Below are 19,064 nucleotides of genomic sequence, written 5' to 3' on the forward strand. Positions count from 1 at the left end.
TACCTAGTGTTGTGTTTGGGCCTGGGCCAGCCGTTGCTCCCACAGATGGGGGAGACGTGGCACAAAGTGACTGTGAAAGCCTGGCTGACAGCCAGGAAGATGTAGCAGACAGCCAGGAAGATGTGGCAGAGAGCCAGGAAGATTCAGCAGACAGCCCAGGGGATTTGGCCAGCAGTCCTTCGGACAGTTTGTCCTTGCTCAGTTCGTCTGCAGAGCAATATATTGATTTACACAACCGAAGAGCCTTACAAAGAAGGGATCGCTTTAAGAAGTATGATAAGTCATGATAGGAGCACCTGGGCTGGGTGTGGTTCCCTTAATGAGGGCTAAAGGCATAAAAAGGGAACAGGGGCCAAGGCAAACTGTGGCTGTTTATCTGGGTGGTTTGTGTGACGTCGTTGTTCCTGCTTTGAAGCTTCTGCTCTTGGATTTCAACTCAGCGTTGTGGGAGTTGAAAACTCTGGGACAAGCTGCTGCTCTCATGCCTTGAGAATTCAGAGAACTCTTGGAACATTTATGCTACGTGACTTTTGTATTTGTTTGCTTTTTCATGAACTTTGTAGCTGGCTGAATTTTCACCTCGAACTGTAATAATGGTGACGACGCGGGATTTCTGTGTAAAAAGCAAAACAGCCAAAGGAGAGGCTGCCGTGCCAGGGAGGTTGCCAAGAGCTCCCGTCAGAAGAAAAAGGGAGGGATTGGAGGGGGGAGGATAAAGAAAGGCCACCCCCTCCTCACTGCCCACGAGGCAGACTCCTCTGAATCTTCACCCCCATGCCACCCCCCTTTTTATGCAGCCCCTCAATTCTTGGGATCCTACACTTTGGGAGTATTAGGAATGATAGGGGGCATAGTTCCCTCTAAGCTGAGCAGTGAGCAATCGCTCACTTAAAAATCATCATCAACTCAGAGTTTTCCAAACCTGCCCAGAAGCCGAGAGGGAAAGAGTGAGAGGGAAGGAGAGAGAGAGGAAGAGAGAGAAACAGATAGAAAAAAGAGAGGAAGGAAAAGAGAAAGAAAAAGAATGGGAGTAAGGAAGAGAGAAAGAAAATCAAAATCTAGTTTGAAACTAGCTCAACTATTTAAGTGGCATTTTGATACTGATAGAGTTGCCCTATTATGAGCTAACTGTTATTATTATTATTACTGTTTTGGGTGGAGGGGCAGGCTATGATGACCATATGCTGTTGACCAGTTTTCTTTAGACTTTTTCTTTTCTGCTTAATACAAGTTTGCTGCTAAGCAATGCACGTGTGTGTCTGACCTTCTTTCCTGGACCGTTAATTATCGCCTGAGGCCGGTCAGGCAGAACACCTAGATCCCAAAGACTCATTACCTAGGTCCCGAAGACCCATTACCTAGATCCCACATACACACAATGTAACTTTCTTCACTTGTGCTGACCCCACTTCCCAGGGGGGTTTGGTGCTGTACAAAACCACAAAAGCACAAGTTTTGAATAGACCTTCTTTATTGCGTGTCTGACAATCTGACATTTCAAAAAGGAGGAGAAAACCTTAAGAGAAATATATCACGAGAACAATGATAAACAGACCACCCGCAACGAGACCGGCGATGCAATAGCGATTACGCAGCCAACTCCCTTCCGATTTTTTTCGCATCATTTTGTTCCTTTCGAGGAATTCCTTGACGTCTTCCTCATGTAAATTGGGCTTCAAGTACAGCTCGTTGTGGTAGTGTCTCCCACCGTTCTCCAAAACGATTCTCTGCACCATATCCATCAGCTCCGCGATCTGGTTATCCCGCTCGGCTCCATTCGCCTTGTTGTTAAACCCGCAGAAGCGATTCCCACACTGTCGGATCAACTCCTGCAGGTTCTTGTTGTCGGACTTTCGGACGTACTCCCGCAGAGTGCCCCCGCCCAAATCTTCCACGCAGGTGAAGAGGACGATTGTGCGCCAGGCGGACTCAGGCCCGAAGATATCCGACACGCATTTTGCAGCGGTCATGTCTTCGGCTGTGAAGCGTCCTGTCTGGGTTACCAGAATGAGAACATGTGGGCCAGGCTGGGAGAATTTGATGGAATCCATGACGCTGCGCCACACAATCTCGTCATAGTTTTCGGAGTCGAACATGGCTGGCGTATCAACTACGCAGATCGGCATGCCCTGCCAGTTTCCCTGTCCCTTTTTGCACCTCAGGGTTGTGGCCGTCGCCGATACGACGGACTCAAACTCTCTCTGGTCGAGAATGTTGTTGCCTGTCGCGCTCTTCCCACTGCCAGATTTTCCGACGAGGATCAGTCGGAGTTCCTCTGTGAAGACACAAAATGGCCAAGGCCCGTTAAAAGGTAGAGTCCACCACCCCATAATGATTGCAGTTGGAAATGCAGGTAGTCCTCGACTTGCAACCATTTGTGCAGCAACCAAAGTTACAACGGCACTTTAAAAAAATAAATTGACTTGGAACTCTTTGGCACGTTACCGACCATTTCGGTATCCCTGTGGTCATGTGACCAAACTGGTTTGTATTTACAAATAAATGTGAACCATCTGTCAAACATGCGAAGGTTGTTCCGGTGGCCACAGGGAGGCGGCGACAGTCGTAAGTGTGAAAAGTGATCCTAAGTCACTGTTTTCCGAGCTTTAAACGGTCACGAAATGAACCGTTGAAAGTCAAGGACTATCTCTTTCTCTCTCTGTGTGTGTGTACCTTCACAATCTTGATTGGGTCAACAGTCCCCCAACTGACAAAGGGAAAATTGGGCACAATTCGCAGAGCAGCTGTCTTGCTTAACGACTGAAATTTGGGGTTGACGTCCAGTCCCCTGGGTAAAATTAATTTCATCAGTCTTGTGTTGTTTTAACCTCACGGCACACAAAGAGCAAAGCAGCTGTAAAGGGTTCCCCTCTCCGCAAGACCCAGAGTAAATTCCAACTTACCGACTCCACTCCTTTTCAGGGCTTCCACAATGTTCTGCAACAAAAGACTCGGTTAGAAACAAAGAAATATCCGGGAGGTTAGAAACAAATAAATGTCCAAGAAGTTGGAAACAAAGAAACATCTGGCAGGTTTAGAGAATCGTAGGTCAAGCACTATACTTAATCCTTGACTCACAGTGGTTCATTTAGTGACTGGAATGACAATTAAGCAGAAGTTCAACCAGAGCTTTCAAACTCACGGCCCATAGGCCGATGCGTTGCATGGTAGGCAATGCCCATTCTCCGTTTAACGGAGGAAAATTCAGGTATGTCCCACGATGCCGGGAGTTTGACAGTCCCATGATTTGGATGCTTGGCAACCGACTCACTTTTACAACGGGACCGGTGCTCTTGGATCCCGGGATTTCCCCCTTTTGCGACCGTCTCTGAGGTAGCCAGATTCACTTAACGGGGCGAGACGGGGGAGGGTTGGCAACATGAGGCCAAACTTGCTTAATGACTGTCTTGCCTGGCAGGAAGACATGGACATGAGGTGCTCATTAAACCGAGGACTCCCTCATAAGTCGAGGTCTCCCCGTTCTGTGTTAGCAAAAACTTCAGAAGAGAAGGATTTAGGGGTAGTCATTTCTCACAGTCTCAAAATGGGTGAACAGTGCAGTCATGCGGTAGGGAAAGCAAGTAGGATGCTTGGCTGCATAGCCAGAGGTATAACAAGCAGGAAGAGGGAGATTATGATCCCGCTATATAGAGCGCTGGTGAGACCACATTTGGAATACTGTGTTCAGTTCTGGAGACCTCACCTACAAAAAGATATTGACAAAATTGAAGGGGTCCAAAGATGGGCTACAAGAATGGTGGAAGGTCTTAAGCATAAAACATATCAGGAAAGACTTCATGAACTCAATCTGTATAGTCTGGAGGACAGAAGGAAAAGGGGGGACACGATTGAAACATTTAAATATGTCAAAGGGTTAAATAAGGTTCAGGAGGGAAGTGTTTTTAATAGGAAAGTGAACACAAGAACAAGGGGGCACAATCTGAAGTTAGTTGGGGGAAAGATCAAAAGCAACATGAGAAAATATTATTTTACTGAAAGAGTAGTAGATCCTTGGAACAAACTTCCAGCAGACATGGTAGATAAATCCACAGTAACTGGATTTAAACATGCCTGGGATAAACATAGATCCACCCTAAGATAAAATACAGGAAATAGTATAAGGGCAGACTAGATGGACCATGAGGTCTTTTTCTGCCGTCAGACTTCTATGTTTCTATGTTTCTATCAGTCAATCCGTTTCACTGCGGAAATTTGAGGCGCCACCGTAGTTGTGAAGTCAAGCAAAGTGGAATGTTGGGTCAAGAATTCAGCGTCGGATAAAGGATCCACACTGGAAACGACAATTGATGGACTGGATCAATTTGCTTCCAAATAACGACCTACCTCCATGTTTTCCCGACACTGCAGAGATGTCATTTCCTGGCTTTCACAGATGACTCTTTGCAAACCTTGGCCCCTGCAGACGAAAAAAAAAAAATTACAGCTAGTCTTCGGTTTACGACTGCAACAGAGCCCCAAATTTCCGTCGTTCCGGAAGACGCTGGTGAAGCAACTGACATGAGTCGCACGACTCGAGATCTCGTTCAGCAAACCGGGCTTCCCCTTTCGACTTCCAATCACTGTCGTTCCCGTCGTGAAGCGAGATGGATGTTACGTGAGTGCCCCCACCAATTTGACCACCATTTTTCCGCCAGGGTTTTTGAAACGAATTGTTCATAGTTCCCTCTAAGCTGAGCAGTGAGCAATCGTTCACTTAAAAATCATCATCAACTCAGAGTTTTCCAAACCTGCCCAGAAGCCGAGAGGGAAAGAGTGAGAGGGAAGGCGAGAGAGAGGAAGAGAGGAAGAGAGAGAAACAGATAGAAAAAAGAGAGGAAAGAAAAGAAAAAGAAAAAGAATGGGAGTAAGGAAGAGAGAAAGAAAATCAAAATCTAGTTTGAAACTAGCTCAACTATTTAAGTGGCATTTTGATATTGATAGAGTTGCCCTATTATGAGCTCACTGTTATAGACACACAGTACAGTATTTTATTTTGAAATTCTCTGAGGCAAAACAGGGTGGGCTTTTTATTTATTTATTTATTTGTTTGTTTGTTTATTTATTTATTATTTCTGTGCCGCCCAGTCCTGAAGGGACTGCCGCTCAGACACTATACTTTTCCGCCCCCCCCCCAAAAAAAAATTAGAGGGAACACTGGTAGAGATGGACCGTCCTCGGCAACTGTTCAAAGTGACCTCTGATCTTTTCATCACACTTACGACTGCCACGATGTGGCCGGGGTTGTGCTATTCCTCCCCCTTTTTTTTGAAAGCAAATTTGACGGGGAAATCAGCCTCAACTAAAACGAAAAAAAACCCAGATGATCAATTGTTATATTTTTAATCTATACCCTCATCATTTTCCCCATTTTTCAATTATCTTAAACCCATTTTTTTGTTATTATTATTCTTTATTTTGATATATTAAAGTATATGCCACATTAAAATTAAAAATTAAAAACCTTACCATTCTAATTTTGTCATTCGGGTTAATATATATTTTTTCTCTTCTTTTTCTTGCTATTTTTATCTGAATCCCGACTCTAACTCAAGTCACTTTCTATCCCTTTGTAACACTTCATCCCGACCTTGTAATACTCAGAGTCCTGTATGTCCTTAAGTCTCATTGTCATTCTACTCATCTCAGCACAAACCCAATTTTTTTTGAGAACACCCACTTCTGACGGAATCTTAGATTCTTTTTCCACTTCTGTGTGAAGGTGATTCTTGCTGCCATCATTATTATTATTATTATTATTATTATTATTATTATTATTATTATTATTATCATCAGCATCAACAATACAACACAGTAATAATAATAATAATAATAATAATAATAATGACAGCAGCAAGAATTTATCATCATCATCATCATCATCATCATCATCATCATCATCATCATTTCATGGTCCTCAGAGAGGAGCGGCATATAAATCTAATAAATAAATAAATATTATCATGATGATCATTATTATTATTGTTGTTATTATTATCCAGCAGTGATCTTGTTTGCTGTGTTGTATTGTTATAATAATAATAATAATAATAATAATAACAACAATGACAGCAGCAAGAAATAATATTGTATTGTTGTATTGTTATAATAATAATAATAACAACAACAATAATAACATTGTATTGTTATAATAATAATAATAATAATAACAACAACAATAATAACAACAATAATAATAACAACAACAATAATAACAACAACAATGACAGCAGCAAGAAATAATAAGTAATAAATTATTATTATTATTAATAATAATAATAATAATAATGCATGGGAAGCGGCCGACTGATTATAAAATACGAAATTCAGCATGGTGATCTTGTTTGCTGTGTTCTATTGTTATAATAATAATGATGATGATGATGATGATGATAATAATAATAATAATAATAATAATAATAATAATGATGATGACAGCAGCAAGAATTTATCATCATCAGAATCATCATCATCATTCCATGGTCCTCAGAGAGGAGCGGCATATAAATGCAATAAATAAATAAATATTATCATGATGACGATGATTGTTGTTGTTATTATTATCCAGCAGTGATCTTGTTTGCTGTGTTGTATTGTTATAATAATAATAATAATAACAACAACAACGACAGCAGCAAGAAATAATAAGTAATAAATAATAATAACAATAAATAATAATAATAATAATAATAATAATGCAGAGGAAGTGGCCGACTGATTATGAAATACAAAATTCAGCATAGTGATCTTGTTTGCTGTGTTGTATTGTTATAATAATAATGATAATAATAATAATAATGATGATGATGATGATGCTTGGTAAGCGGCCGACTGATGATGAAATACAAAATCCAGCAGTGATCTCTTTGCTGTGTTGTATTGTTATAATAATAATAATAATAATAATAATAATAATTGCTGTTGTTGTTATTTGGATTTATATGCTACCCCTCTCTTAGAACTTGGGGTTGCTTACACTACAGCATAATATGTACTATTAGGTGGGAATCTTGTTCCCTTAAATTATCTGGCAAGGGTTCAAGATTAATTTTTGTTTCGCCATTTCCCCCCCCAATCCACCTCTGAATTTTAGCCCCCAATTTTTATTTTTTGCTTCTGCACACGACCGCCACATAGGGTAAAACGATCCTGGTTATCTCTTGACATTTCCAACATTTCCTACTCTTGTCCTTAAACGTTTCAGCAATTCTTTCTAGTGGCGTGTGCCATCTGCAATACGTTTTCTTTAAAAGCAGTTGAGGTTAAGTTTAATTAAGTCCTCGGAGAGGGGGGCGGCATACAAATCTAATCAATTATTATTAAATTATTAAGTTAAATTAAATTAAATCAAATCCAGTTAAATTTATATCTCAATATATTCCGCCACTCCTCGAGTTTAGGATTGCAACGCCAACGCTTCGGCGGTCGATCTCCAACAAGGTGCAGAGAAGGAGAAGGCTTCTAACCAGCGCCGGATCGCGGGAGGCGATTCGCTTAACGACGGCCCACCCAACGAAGCAAGAGAATTGTTTTCCCCAGGTTGAGCGGTCGCGGTCGTAAGTCGAGGACCAGCGGGATCTAACCACGCACGGAAGAATGTCCCAGGCAAACGACCCCGCTCCCTATAAAGAAATGGGGAGGGGGAGGGCCAGGAGCCAAAGGGGAATCTTGGGGGGGCGTTGTGAGAATGCCAGCCAGGCAGTCTCCCCTCCAAACGGGACGTCCCCCCCCACGGCAAAGGGAGGGGGGAGAAAGGAAGAGAAAGGAGCCTGCGTGCGTAGAAGAAGGAGGGGGGGGGGAGCGAAGGGCGAAGAGGACCCCCTCCTCCAGGCGTCGGAGATCCCCCTGTCCTCCCCCTCCCCAAATAACCCAGCCTCCCCCCTCCCCTTACCTGCCCTGGGGCTTCCGCGTCCTGGAAAAGACCCCGAACATTAAGAAAATGCTTTCGCACTCGTGGAAAAATTCTCCGCGAAAGTGAAAGCGAAAAGCCAGCCCAGCCTTCGCTTGTTTTTTACCGTCTCTCGTCGGAAAGCGCCCCTCCCCTTTCCCCCCCTCCCTCGCCCCCAACGAGGCGGTTTCAAGCGACCCCCCTCCAGCCCCGTTAAACGACGTCGTTGTTATACCTCTCGGAGGATTTTTTTCCTGCGTCCGGAGTGGAATTTTTTCGAATGGGGCAGAGGAGGGGGGAATGGGATGGGTGTGTGTGTAGGCGGGGAAACTTTGCTTTATTATTTTATTCTATTTATGTTATTTATTGTTATTTTTATTTTTTTTATTTTTTTATTTTATGTCCTTATTTTTATTTTTATTTTATTTTATAATTTAATTTATTATTTTTATTTTATTTTATATTTATTTAATTTTATTTTATTTCCTTTTTTTATAATTTAATTTAATTTAATTCATTATTTTTATTTTATTATTTTTGTTTTATTTTATATTTATTCTATTTTATATTTATTTTTTATTTCATTATTTTTATTTTATTTTATTTTTTAATTTATTTTATTTTATTATTTTTATTTTATTATTATTTTTTATTTTATTATCGAAACATAGAAACATAGAAGACTGACGGCAGAAAAAGACCTCATGGTCCATCTAGTCTGCCCTTATACTATTTCCTGTATTTTATCTTAGAATGGATATATGTTTATCCCAGGCATGTTTAAATTCAGTTACTGTGGATTTACCAACCACGTCTGCTGGAACTTTGTTCCAAGGATCTACTACTCTTTCAGTAAAATAATATTTTCTCATGTTGCTTTTGATCTTTTCCTCCAACTAACTTCAGATTGTGTCCCCTTGTTCTTGTGCTCACTTTCCTATTAAAAACACTTCCCTCCTGAACCTTATTTAACCCTTTAACATATTTAAATATTTCAATCATGTCCCCCATTTTCCTTCTGTCCTCCAGACTATACAGATTGAGTTCATTAAGTCTTTCCTGATACATTTTATGCTTAAGACCTTCCACCATTTTTGTAGCCTGTCTTTGGATCCGTTCAATTTTGTCAATATCTTTTTGTAGGTGAGGTCTCCAGAACTGAACACAGTATTCCAAATGTGGTCTCACCAGTGCTCTATATAGCAGGATCACAAACTCCCTCTTCTTGCTTGTTATACCTCTAGCTATGCAGCCAAGCATCCTACTTGCTTTTCCTACCCCCTGACCACACTGCTCACCCATTTTGAGACTGTCAGAAATCACTACCCCTAAATCCTTCTCTTCTGAAGTTTTTGCTAACACAGAACTGCCAATACAATACTCAGATTGAGGATTCCTTTTCCCCAAGTGCATTATTTTACATTTGGAAACATTAAACTGCAGTTTCCAATTCATTGCTTTGACCATTTATCTAGTAAAGCTAAATCATTTACCATATTACAGACCTCTCCAGGAATATCAACCCTATTGCACACTTTAGAGTCATCGGCAAATAGGCAAACCTTCCCTACCAACCCTTCCCCTATGTCACTCACAAACATATTAAAAAGAATAGGACCCAGAATAGACCCTTGTGGCACTCAGCTTGTAACCTGTCTCTACTCAGAATCATAGTTCCCTCTAAGCTGAGCAGTGAGCAATCGCTCACTTAAAAATCATCATCAACTCAGAGTTTTCCAAACCTGCCCAGAAGCCGAGAGGGAAGGAGAGAGAGGGGAAGAGAGAGAAACAGATAGAAAAAAGAGAGGAAGGAAAAGAGAAAGAAAAAGAATGGGAGTAAGGAAGAGAGAAAGAAAATCAAAATCTAGTTTGAAACTAGCTCAACTATTTAAGTGGCATTTTGATATTGATAGAGTTTCCCTATTATGAGCTCACTGTTATAGACACACAGTACAGTATTTTATTTTGAAATTCTCTGAGGCAAAACAGGGTGGGTTTTTTATTTGTTTGTCTGTCTGTCTGTCTGTCTGTCTGTCTGTCTGTCTGTCTGTCTGTCTGTCTGTCTGTCTGTCTGTCTGTCTATCTATCTATCTATCTATCTATCTATCTATCTATCTATCTATCTATCTATCTATTATTTCTGTGCCGCCCAGTCCCAAAGGGACTGCCGCTCAGACACTATACTTTTCCGCCCACCCCCCAAAAAAATTAGAGGGAACACTGCTCAGAATACTCGCCGTTAACAATAACTCTCTGATGTCTATCCAGGGATTAAGTCCAATCTTCACTAATTTATCTATCAGCTCTTTATGTGGAACCGTATCAAAGGCTTTGCTGAAGTCCAGATAGGCAATATCCACGGCACCACCTTCATCCAACACCTTTGTGACATAGTCAAAGAAATCAATGAGATTAGTCTGACATGATTTGCCTTCAGTAAAGCCATGCTGATTTGGGTCCAATAAGTTATTGTTTTTTAGGTCCTGATTTATCCTCTTTTTGAGTAGAGTCTCCATCATTTTAACTACAACTGATGTCAAGCTAACTGGCCTGTAGTTATCAGCTTCTTCTCTACTGCCCTTCGTGTGGATAGGCACAACACTGGCCATTCTCTAAACCTCAGAAACATCTCCTGTTAACAGTGATTGGTTAAACAAATCAGTCAGGGGGGTTGCAATGACAAATCTGAGTGCTTTAAGAACTCTGGTGTAGATGCCATCTGGACCCATTGCCTTATTTATCTTTAATCATTCAAGTTCTTCTAAGACATCGGCTTCTAAGATCACTGGAGCTGAATCCGTACAGCTGGAACCAATGCTATATCCATCTATAGTATTATTGTGTAAGGTGTCTTTTGAGAGAACTGAACAGAAGTAGCTATTGAAATATTCAGTGACCTCCTTATTCCCATCAATGTATTTATTATTGCCGGTACTAAGCTTCGTGATGCTGCAGTTTTACTTCTTCCTATCACTAATATATCTGAAGAAGGTTTTATCCCCCTTCTTTACAGTTTACAATTTTATCTTATTTTTTAATTTTAATTTAATTTTATTTATTTTATTTTATTATTTTTATTTTATTTTATTTGTAAATTTTAATTTAATTTTATTTATTTTATTTTTTATTTTTATCTTAATTTATTTTTATTTATTTTATTTTATTCTATTTATTTTATTTTATATTTATTTTATTTATTATTATTTTTTTATTCTATTTATTTTATTTTATTTTATTATTTTAATTTTATTTTATTTTATTTATTTCATTATTTTAATTTAATTTTATATTTATTTTATTTTATTATTTTAATTTTCTTGATTTTATTTTATTTTATTATTTTTATTTTATTTAATATTTATTTTACTTCATTATTTTTATTTTAGTCTATTTATTTTATTTTATATTTATTTTATTTATTATTTTTATTTTATTTTAGTCTATTTATTTTATTTTATTTTATTATTTTAATTTTATTTAATTTATTTCATTATTTTTATTTTATTTTATATTTATTTTATTTTATTATTTTTATTTTATTTTATATTTATTTTCCTTCATTATTTTTATTTTAGTCTATTTATTTTATTTTTTTAATTCTATATTATATTTATTTTATTTTTTTAATTTTATTTTATATCTATTTTATTTTATCCATTTTCGTCAGCCGAGGACTTTGTGAGAGCGTTGCAGCCAAAAACAGAGCCCAAAGGAACTTGCCTGCAGCCCACATGAGTCCTATTTTCGTCAGCGGAGGGCTGCAGGAGACTAGTGCGGCCGAACAATGGAGCTCGCATGAACTTCTCGCGGCTCTCCCAAGTTCCATTTTCATTGGCAGAAGGTAGCGGGAGGCTGTGGTAGCCAAAAAACGGAGCTCACGCAAAGTGCCCTGGGTCCATTTTTCTGGCAGAGGGCTGTGGAAGGCCATGATAGCCAGAGGGAGCTCAGGAGCCCGTATTGGCTGGCAGAGTGCTGGGATCACCACATTGGGGTCCCCGACACGCATGACAACCTGCTGGCCTGGCCACCCAGAGGTCAAATACAGTCCTCATACGGCCCTCAATGAAATTGAGTTTTTGACACCGCTGGTTTCAATCATCTTAACACCACCTCATTAAGTGGTACTAAAGCTTCGTGTGAGCTGGACTCTACCCCTCAGTTAAGGCAACACACAACGTTTTTGTTGTCTGTCCACTTACTCCCAGGAGAAAAACCTCTTGTTTCAGTTGTACATTAGTCTTCCAAACAAGTGTATACCTCAGGTGCAGAGGATCAAGATCCTAGGTTACCTTAAGGGATGTCACAAAGGATCGAGACAGTATATTAAGTTACGGCATGTCACAAGGGATCGAGACCATGTGTTAAATTGCGGCGTCACAAAGGATTGAGACCATGTGAAGTTACAGTGTGTCGCAAAGGATCGAGACTATATGTGAAGTTATGGCATGTCACAAGGGATCAAGACCATGTGTTACGGCATGCCGCAGTTACGGCATGTCGCAAAGACTCAAGACCATATGATAAGTTACGGCGTGGAGCAAGGGATCAAGACAACATGTTAAATTACAACATGTCGCAAAGTCACAGTGTGTCGCAAAGGATCAAGACTGTATGCTAAGTTACGGTGTGTCGCAATGGATTGAGACCACGTGTTAAATTATGGTATGTCACAAAGGATTGAGGCCATATATGTTAAGTTATGGCATGGCTCAAAGGATCAAGATCGTATTTTAAGTCACTACATGGGGCAGAGGATTGAGATCCCATGTTAAGTTATGGCGCGGCAGAAAGGATCGAGACCATAGGGGAAGTTAATAGCGTGTATGATTTATTCTTTCGGTGAATACACAAGAATCTGGTCAACTAGCAATCAGCGTGTATGATTTATTCTTTCGGTGAATACACAAGAATCTGGTCAACTAACAATCAGCGTGAAATTTGTGGGAGAGGAAAGTCAGCGGAATTCGAAGTTGGACAGACAGATCTCTTGTCAGCAGAATGGGACTCAAGAGAGTCTGGACCCCTCCCTCAGGCTGAACCTGGTCATTTACATCAGGAGCCCCCAACCCCTCCCCCCCAGGGCTGCAGACCAGCAGAGGTCCGCAGCATACCAGTCCAGGCAAAGAAGCAAAGCTCTATCTGCGATGATGCAGATGGTCTGCGGAAAACCAGAACTGCTCCCAAGGGATCAATGTTTGGAGTCCTGGGATCTTCTATGAACAGACCATCCTCTCTTCCCATCGGTCCCAAAGACATCGAACGAAGGAAGACTTAAGACAGTTCGACTACACAATAGATGAGGGTTATGAAACAGGCAATGATGAGTGCAGCAATTAAAGCTTTCCCTTTCCATCCCAAAGCACTCTCGGCCATTTTTCGGGCTTTTCGGTTCTTTTCCAGGAAATGTTTGACAATGCTGTCTGTCAGGTTGGTCTCCGAATAGAGCTGGTTGGTGTAGTGGATGTTGCCATTCTCGCAAACGGTTTTCACCATTCCCATCAGCTCCGAGATCTGGTTCTCCCGCTCGGCTCCCGATGCCTTGTTGTTGAACCCACAGACGCGATTCCTGCACTGAAGGATCACCTCCCTCAGGTTCTTGTTGTCAGAGTGGCGGACATACTCCTGCAGAGGGGTCCTTCCCAGATCTTCCTTGCAGGTGAACAGGACAATGGTGTGCCTGACGGATTCGGCCCCAAAGATATCCTGGACGTACTTCGCGGCATCAGCATCTTCAGCAGTGAAGCGTCCCACCTGGGTGACCAAGATCAGGGCATGGGGGCCAGGATGGGAGAGGTCAATGCAAGCCATGATCTCCCGTCGCACGCTCTCGCTAGAATCGTCGGAGTCAAACAGGGCCGGCGTGTCGACCACATAAGTCGTCCTGCTCTGCCACGTTCCTTGTCCCATTTGGCACCTTAAGGTGGTGGGCTTTGCTGACACGATGGACTTAAACTCCTTCCGGCCGAGGATGGTGTTGCCCGTGGCGCTCTTCCCGCCGCCAGATTTTCCGACCAGGATGATCCGAAGTACATCTTCTTGGAGTTGGGAACACCAGGAGACAGTGTTAGGGCAGAGTGTAGTTAACATTACCGGAATAGAATTCAGTTCATGAATTCAATGGTTGATGAGAGAGAGAGAGAGAGAGAGAGAGAGAGAGATAGATATGATAGAGATGCATGGACTGGGAGACAGCATTAGGCCAGAGTGTAGTTAACATTGCCAGAATAGAATTCAGTTCATGAATTCAGCAGTTAATGAGAGAGAGGGGTGGGAGAGAAAGAGGGGAAGAGAAAGAAAGAGAGAGAGAAAGAGGGAGGGAGGGTAGAGATGGATGGTAGAGATGGATGGACTGGGAGAGAGCGTTAGGCCAGAGTGTAGGCAACATTGCCGGAATAGAATTCAGTTCATGAATTCAACTGTTGATATGAGAGAGAGGGGTGGCGTGAGAGAGAGAAATGATAGAGATGGATGGATTGGAAGACAGCATTAGGCTACAGTGTAGGTAACATTGCCGGAATAGAATTCAATTCATGAATTCAACAGTTGATGAGAGAGAGAGAGAGAGAGGGAAGGAGGGAGAGAGAGAGAGAGATCTGATAAAGATGGATGGATGGATTGGAGGTCATCCAGTCCAACTCCTACTCAAGCAGGAGACCTTTATAGAATCACAGAGTTGGAAGGGACCTTGGAGGTCATCCAGTTCAACGCCCCACTCTAGCAGGAGACTGTTAAGTAGATAACTGTTTCAACTGAGTCTGAGAGTTATTACAGAGACCCTTTACAAAATAAGAGAGTGATATCTTCCCACCTCTGGACTTTCCAACTAGGATGAGCCAGAGTTCAGGGCATCGTCCTTTGGGGAGTTTGGAAGACCAGGAGACAGCGTTAGGTCAGAGTGTAGTTAATATTGCCATTGTTCGTGAATTCAACAGTTGATGAGATAGATGGATCTGCTCAACTGTTGAATTCACGAACAATGGCAATATTAACTACACTCTGACCTAACGCTGTCTCCTGGTCTTCCAAACTCCCCAGTTGAGCAGATCCATCTATCTCATCAACTGTTGAATTCACGAACAATGATAGATGGGCGAGGGAGGGAGGGAAGGAGGGAGGGATGAGCCAAAGTTGTCCTCTGGGAATTTGGAAGACCAGGAGACAGCATTAGGCCAGAGTGTAGTTAACATTGCCAGAAAAAAATTTCAGTTCATGGATTCAACAGTTGACAAGAGAGAGACAGAGAAAGGGAGATGGATAGTTCGAGAGATGATAGAGATAGACAGACGGATGGATGGCTAGATGCAGGCAGACAGACCGGGACCCTGGAGACCCCTCCTCCCTGGGGAATGCTGCCATGGTAATACGTGTGAGGGGGGGGAAACACGGTCCCTTTTGGTGGGATTGCGACACAGCGTGTTTCTTACCTCCGAAGCCTCTCCGATCCACAGTGGCCTGAAAAGATTGGGGAAAACATGGGAATTAGGAAGCACTCCAATCAGATTTTATCCACCACTACCCCAACAGCAGAGAAGGTTTGAGAAGGAGGGAAGGAGGGAATGAAGGCAGGGGAGGGTAAGGGGGGGGGCAAAGCGTTCTTGGGAAAAAGGGGAATTGGAGCCCAAAGAATAGCTGGGAAAAGGATAGACCAGGAATGAGGAGAGGGAGGGATGGGGAAAAGAAGGAAGGAGGGAAGGAAAGGAGGGAGAGAGGAAAGGAAGGAGGAAAGGAAGAGGGAAGAAAAGGAGGGAAAGGGAGGGAGGAAGAAAAAGAAGGAGGGGAATAGGGAGAAAAGGAGGAAGGAAGGAAGGAAAGGAGGGGGAGGGGTAAAGGAGGGAGGAAGCAAAAGGGGAGGGGAAGACAGGAAAAAGGAAAATAAGGAAGGGGAGAAGGAAAGGGGGAAGGAAAAAGGGAGAAAAGGAAGGAAAGGAGGGAGGAAAGGTGAGAAGGAAGAAGGAGGAAAGGAAATTGGGAGGAAGGAAGGAAAGGGAGGGAGAAAAAAGAGAGGAGGAAAGAAATGGACTTGAGGAAGAGAAAAGAGGAAGGACAAAGGGATGGAGAGAGGAAAAAGAGGGAAATGAGAAAGGGAGGGAGGGAAGGAAGGAAGACAGGAGAGAAGGAAAGGAAGGAGGGAAGGAAGAGGAGAAAGGGAAGGAAAGGATGGGGGAGGAAAGAAAAGAAGGAAAGGGAGGGAGGAAGAAAGAGAGGGGGAGGAGGAAAGGACAGAGGGAGGAAAAGGGGAAGGAGGTACAGGAAAAGTAGGGAGGAAAGAAAAAGAGGGAAATAAGAAAGGAGGAGGGTGGGAGGGAAGAAAGAATGAAGGAAGGAGAAAGGGAGAAAAGGAAGAAAAATAGAGAGGAAGGAAAGGAAATTGGGAGAAAGGAGGGAAAGGGAGGGAGGGAGAAAAAGGAGGGAGGGAAAAAGGAAAGAAGGGTAAAGGAGGGAGGGAAAAGAGAGAAATAAGACAGGGAGGGAAGGAAGAAAGGGGAGCAAAAAAGAAGAGCAAATGAAAGGAAGAAGGAAGGAGAGAGGGAGGGTGGGTGGCAAGAAAGGAGGGAAGGAAAGGAGGAAAGAAAGAAAGGGAGAGAAAGGGATCGGAAAAGAGGGAGAGAGACTGGCTGGGTGGGGTAGACCCCACCCCATTCTTCCCCCTCCAATACTTACCTGACAAGACTGGTAAGCCATTCCTTCCTTCCTTCTTCCCCCTCTTCTGTACCTCCTTCCTCGGTCCTTCCTTCGTTTTCTTCTCTCTTTTTTTCTCTTTTCTCCTTCCTTCCCTTTCTTTTCCCTTCTCTAGCTCCTTCCCTTGCTTTTTCCTTCTTCCCTCCTTCCTTTTCTCTTCTCTTTCTCCCTTCCTTTTCCCTTCCCTTCTCTCTCCTTTCTTCTCTACTCTTCCTCCCTTCTCTACCCCTTTCCTCCCCTCTTTTCCTTTCCTTTCCTTATTTCCTTTTTCTTTTCCCTCTTCTCTTCTCTTCCTTTCCCTTCTCTTCCTTTCCTTTCCTTATTCTCTTCTCTTCTCTTCTCTTCTCTTCTCTTCTCTTCTCTTCCTTGGAGGGCCCGATCTCTGTAAGGAAGGGGAGTCGCAGGGTTACATTAGATTAGATTAGATTTTCTGCAATATTGGGATGGTTGGTGAGTCAACAGCGGGTGGGTGGGTGAGTGTCTGAAGACCCCAAAGGGGGGGCAGAAGTCCCTAACGATCCCAGTGTGTGTGTGTGTGGGGAAATCCCTGAAGACCCAAGTGTGTGTGTGTGTCAAAGTCCCTGAAGACCCCGGGGAGGAAGTCCCTGAAGACCCCAAGAGAGAGAACGAAGCATCCCCCTCCCCCCTATCTCCCCTCCCCAGGCCAGCTGAGCCCCCCCCTACCCGTCCTACCTGAGCTCTCTTTGCTCCGTGGGGAGTTTAGCGCGGGTGGCGTGTCGCCTCGACGGTGAAAGCGAAAGTCGGAGAAAGTTTTGCTGTCCCGCGAAGCTGCCTCCGCGCTTGGAAAGGGGAAAGAAACCCAAGCCGGGATGGTGGGCGGGGGAGGGGGAGAAAAGTGGGAAGGGGTCGAGATCGGGGCTCCGTCCACCGGGGGAGAGCGGGGGTGGTGGTGGCCGCACAGAGGCTAGCCCGCTGCTTCCGAGCTGCGTCGGCTGATAAGTCCCGACGGAAACACCCACCCTGCACTGCTCGCCCCTCCTTCTCCCGGTCGGAGGCTGGGGTGGGTGGGGGTGTTCGTCTTGTTTGGCTGGGGAAGGGAAAAGAGGAGAGGAGGCCGACAGGGCGTTGACCGGGTCTGGTTAGGGAGTTAAGTCTCCTGTTCCAGCGGGGAATCGGACAAGATAACCTCGAAGGTCCCTTTCCTCTATTATTCTGTCCTGTAAGGCTTTCCTGCTGAAGCAGGGGGTCAAACTAGATGTCCTCCGAGGTCCCATCCAATATTGTATTCTCAGTTCCTTCCAGCATTGATGATATGGGGGGCCAGCCCGTTCTAACTGTGATTTTGTAAGGGTCTCAAGCTCCAGCAAGGGGCGGGACCTCCGACTCATTCTAAATTCCTTCTAGCACTGATGATATGGGGGGGGGGAGGGATGTCAGCCTAGATGACCTTGAAGATCCCTTCCAACTCTATCATTCCGTAAGGGTCTCCTGCTCGAGCAGGGGGTCAAACTAGATGACCTCCGAGGTCTCTCCCAACTCTATTTTATTTTAAATTCCTTCCAGCACTGATGATATAGGGGGGCGGGTCAGCCTAAATGACCTCGAAGGTCCCTTTCAACTCTATTATTCTGTCCTTCTGTAAGGGTCTCCTGCTTGAGCAGGGGAGTCGGACTGGATGACCTCTGAAGCCCCATCCAATATTCTATTCTCAGTTCCTTCCAGCACTGATGATGTGGAGGGCTCAGCTAGATGACCTCGAAGGTCCCTTTCAATTCTATTATTCTGTCCTTCTGTAAGGGTCTCCTGCTCGAGCAGGGGAGTCAGACTAGATGACCTCCGAGGTCCCTTTGAACTGCATTGTTCGGTGATTCTGTAAGGGTGTGGGTGACCGCCAACCTCCCCCGCCCCCTCAATTTCCTTTCCGACTCTGTTATTCTGTATTTTGCGGGTCAACGCCTCGATCGCATCCTGTGAGTTGGTTGGGGGGGCACCTCCCTCCCCCGTGTTTTTCCTGTGTTTGTCTGTTTCTGATGTGTGTGTGTGCACGCGCGCGAGAGAGTGACTTTTCTCCAACCACGTGATTTCCAAGCAAAGCGCCCAGCACCGAAACTTTCGTTTTCATTTTCCCCTCCTCCTTCTCCCGCCCCCCACCGCCCAGAAAGGGATTTGACCTTCCCCCACTCCGCGTGGGGCTTGGGAGAAGGGGGTCCCGTCTTTTCGGGGGGGGGGGTGCAGTCAGAGAAGCCGAGGCTGGGGGCTTGGGTGGGAGAAAAAGAGGCTGACTTAAAAAATATATTTATTTTTTTTAATTGAATTTTTGGAAACAAAAAACAAACACATACGAAAAATAGTCACATCATTCAATACAGGGGGTGGGCAATTAATTTTGCCATGGGGCCGCATGAGAAATTGGGATGGTTTTAGAGGGCCGGATTAATATAATTAACTCACAATAATCCCCACTCGGCTAAAGACCTTGGTATACTAATAACAAAAGATTTAAGTGCCAAAGCTCACTGCAACAATATAGCCAAGAAGG

The 19,064-nt window shown here is 43.3% G+C and overlaps 1 protein-coding gene across 1 annotated transcript; it reads right to left on the minus strand.

Moving 5' to 3' along the window:
• Nucleotides 1-1,453: 1,453 nt before the first annotated feature.
• Nucleotides 1,454-17,518, minus strand: LOC139159286 (GTPase IMAP family member 8-like). The gene is made up of 8 exons (XM_070736614.1): nucleotides 17,258-17,518; nucleotides 16,547-16,946; nucleotides 15,310-15,337; nucleotides 13,160-13,920; nucleotides 7,889-8,139; nucleotides 4,345-4,417; nucleotides 2,904-2,937; nucleotides 1,454-2,275 (listed from the first exon to the last, which is right to left on the minus strand). Exons 2-8 carry the CDS (start codon nucleotides 16,565-16,567, stop codon nucleotides 1,518-1,520), a joined length of 1,926 nt encoding a protein of 641 aa, XP_070592715.1. The 5' UTR covers nucleotides 16,568-16,946; nucleotides 17,258-17,518; the 3' UTR covers nucleotides 1,454-1,517.
• Between the last annotated feature and the right edge of the window lie 1,546 nt (nucleotides 17,519-19,064).

The sequence above is a fragment of the Erythrolamprus reginae genome, chromosome 2 (assembly GCF_031021105.1).
Source record: "Erythrolamprus reginae isolate rEryReg1 chromosome 2, rEryReg1.hap1, whole genome shotgun sequence".
NCBI lineage: Eukaryota > Metazoa > Chordata > Lepidosauria > Squamata > Dipsadidae > Erythrolamprus > Erythrolamprus reginae.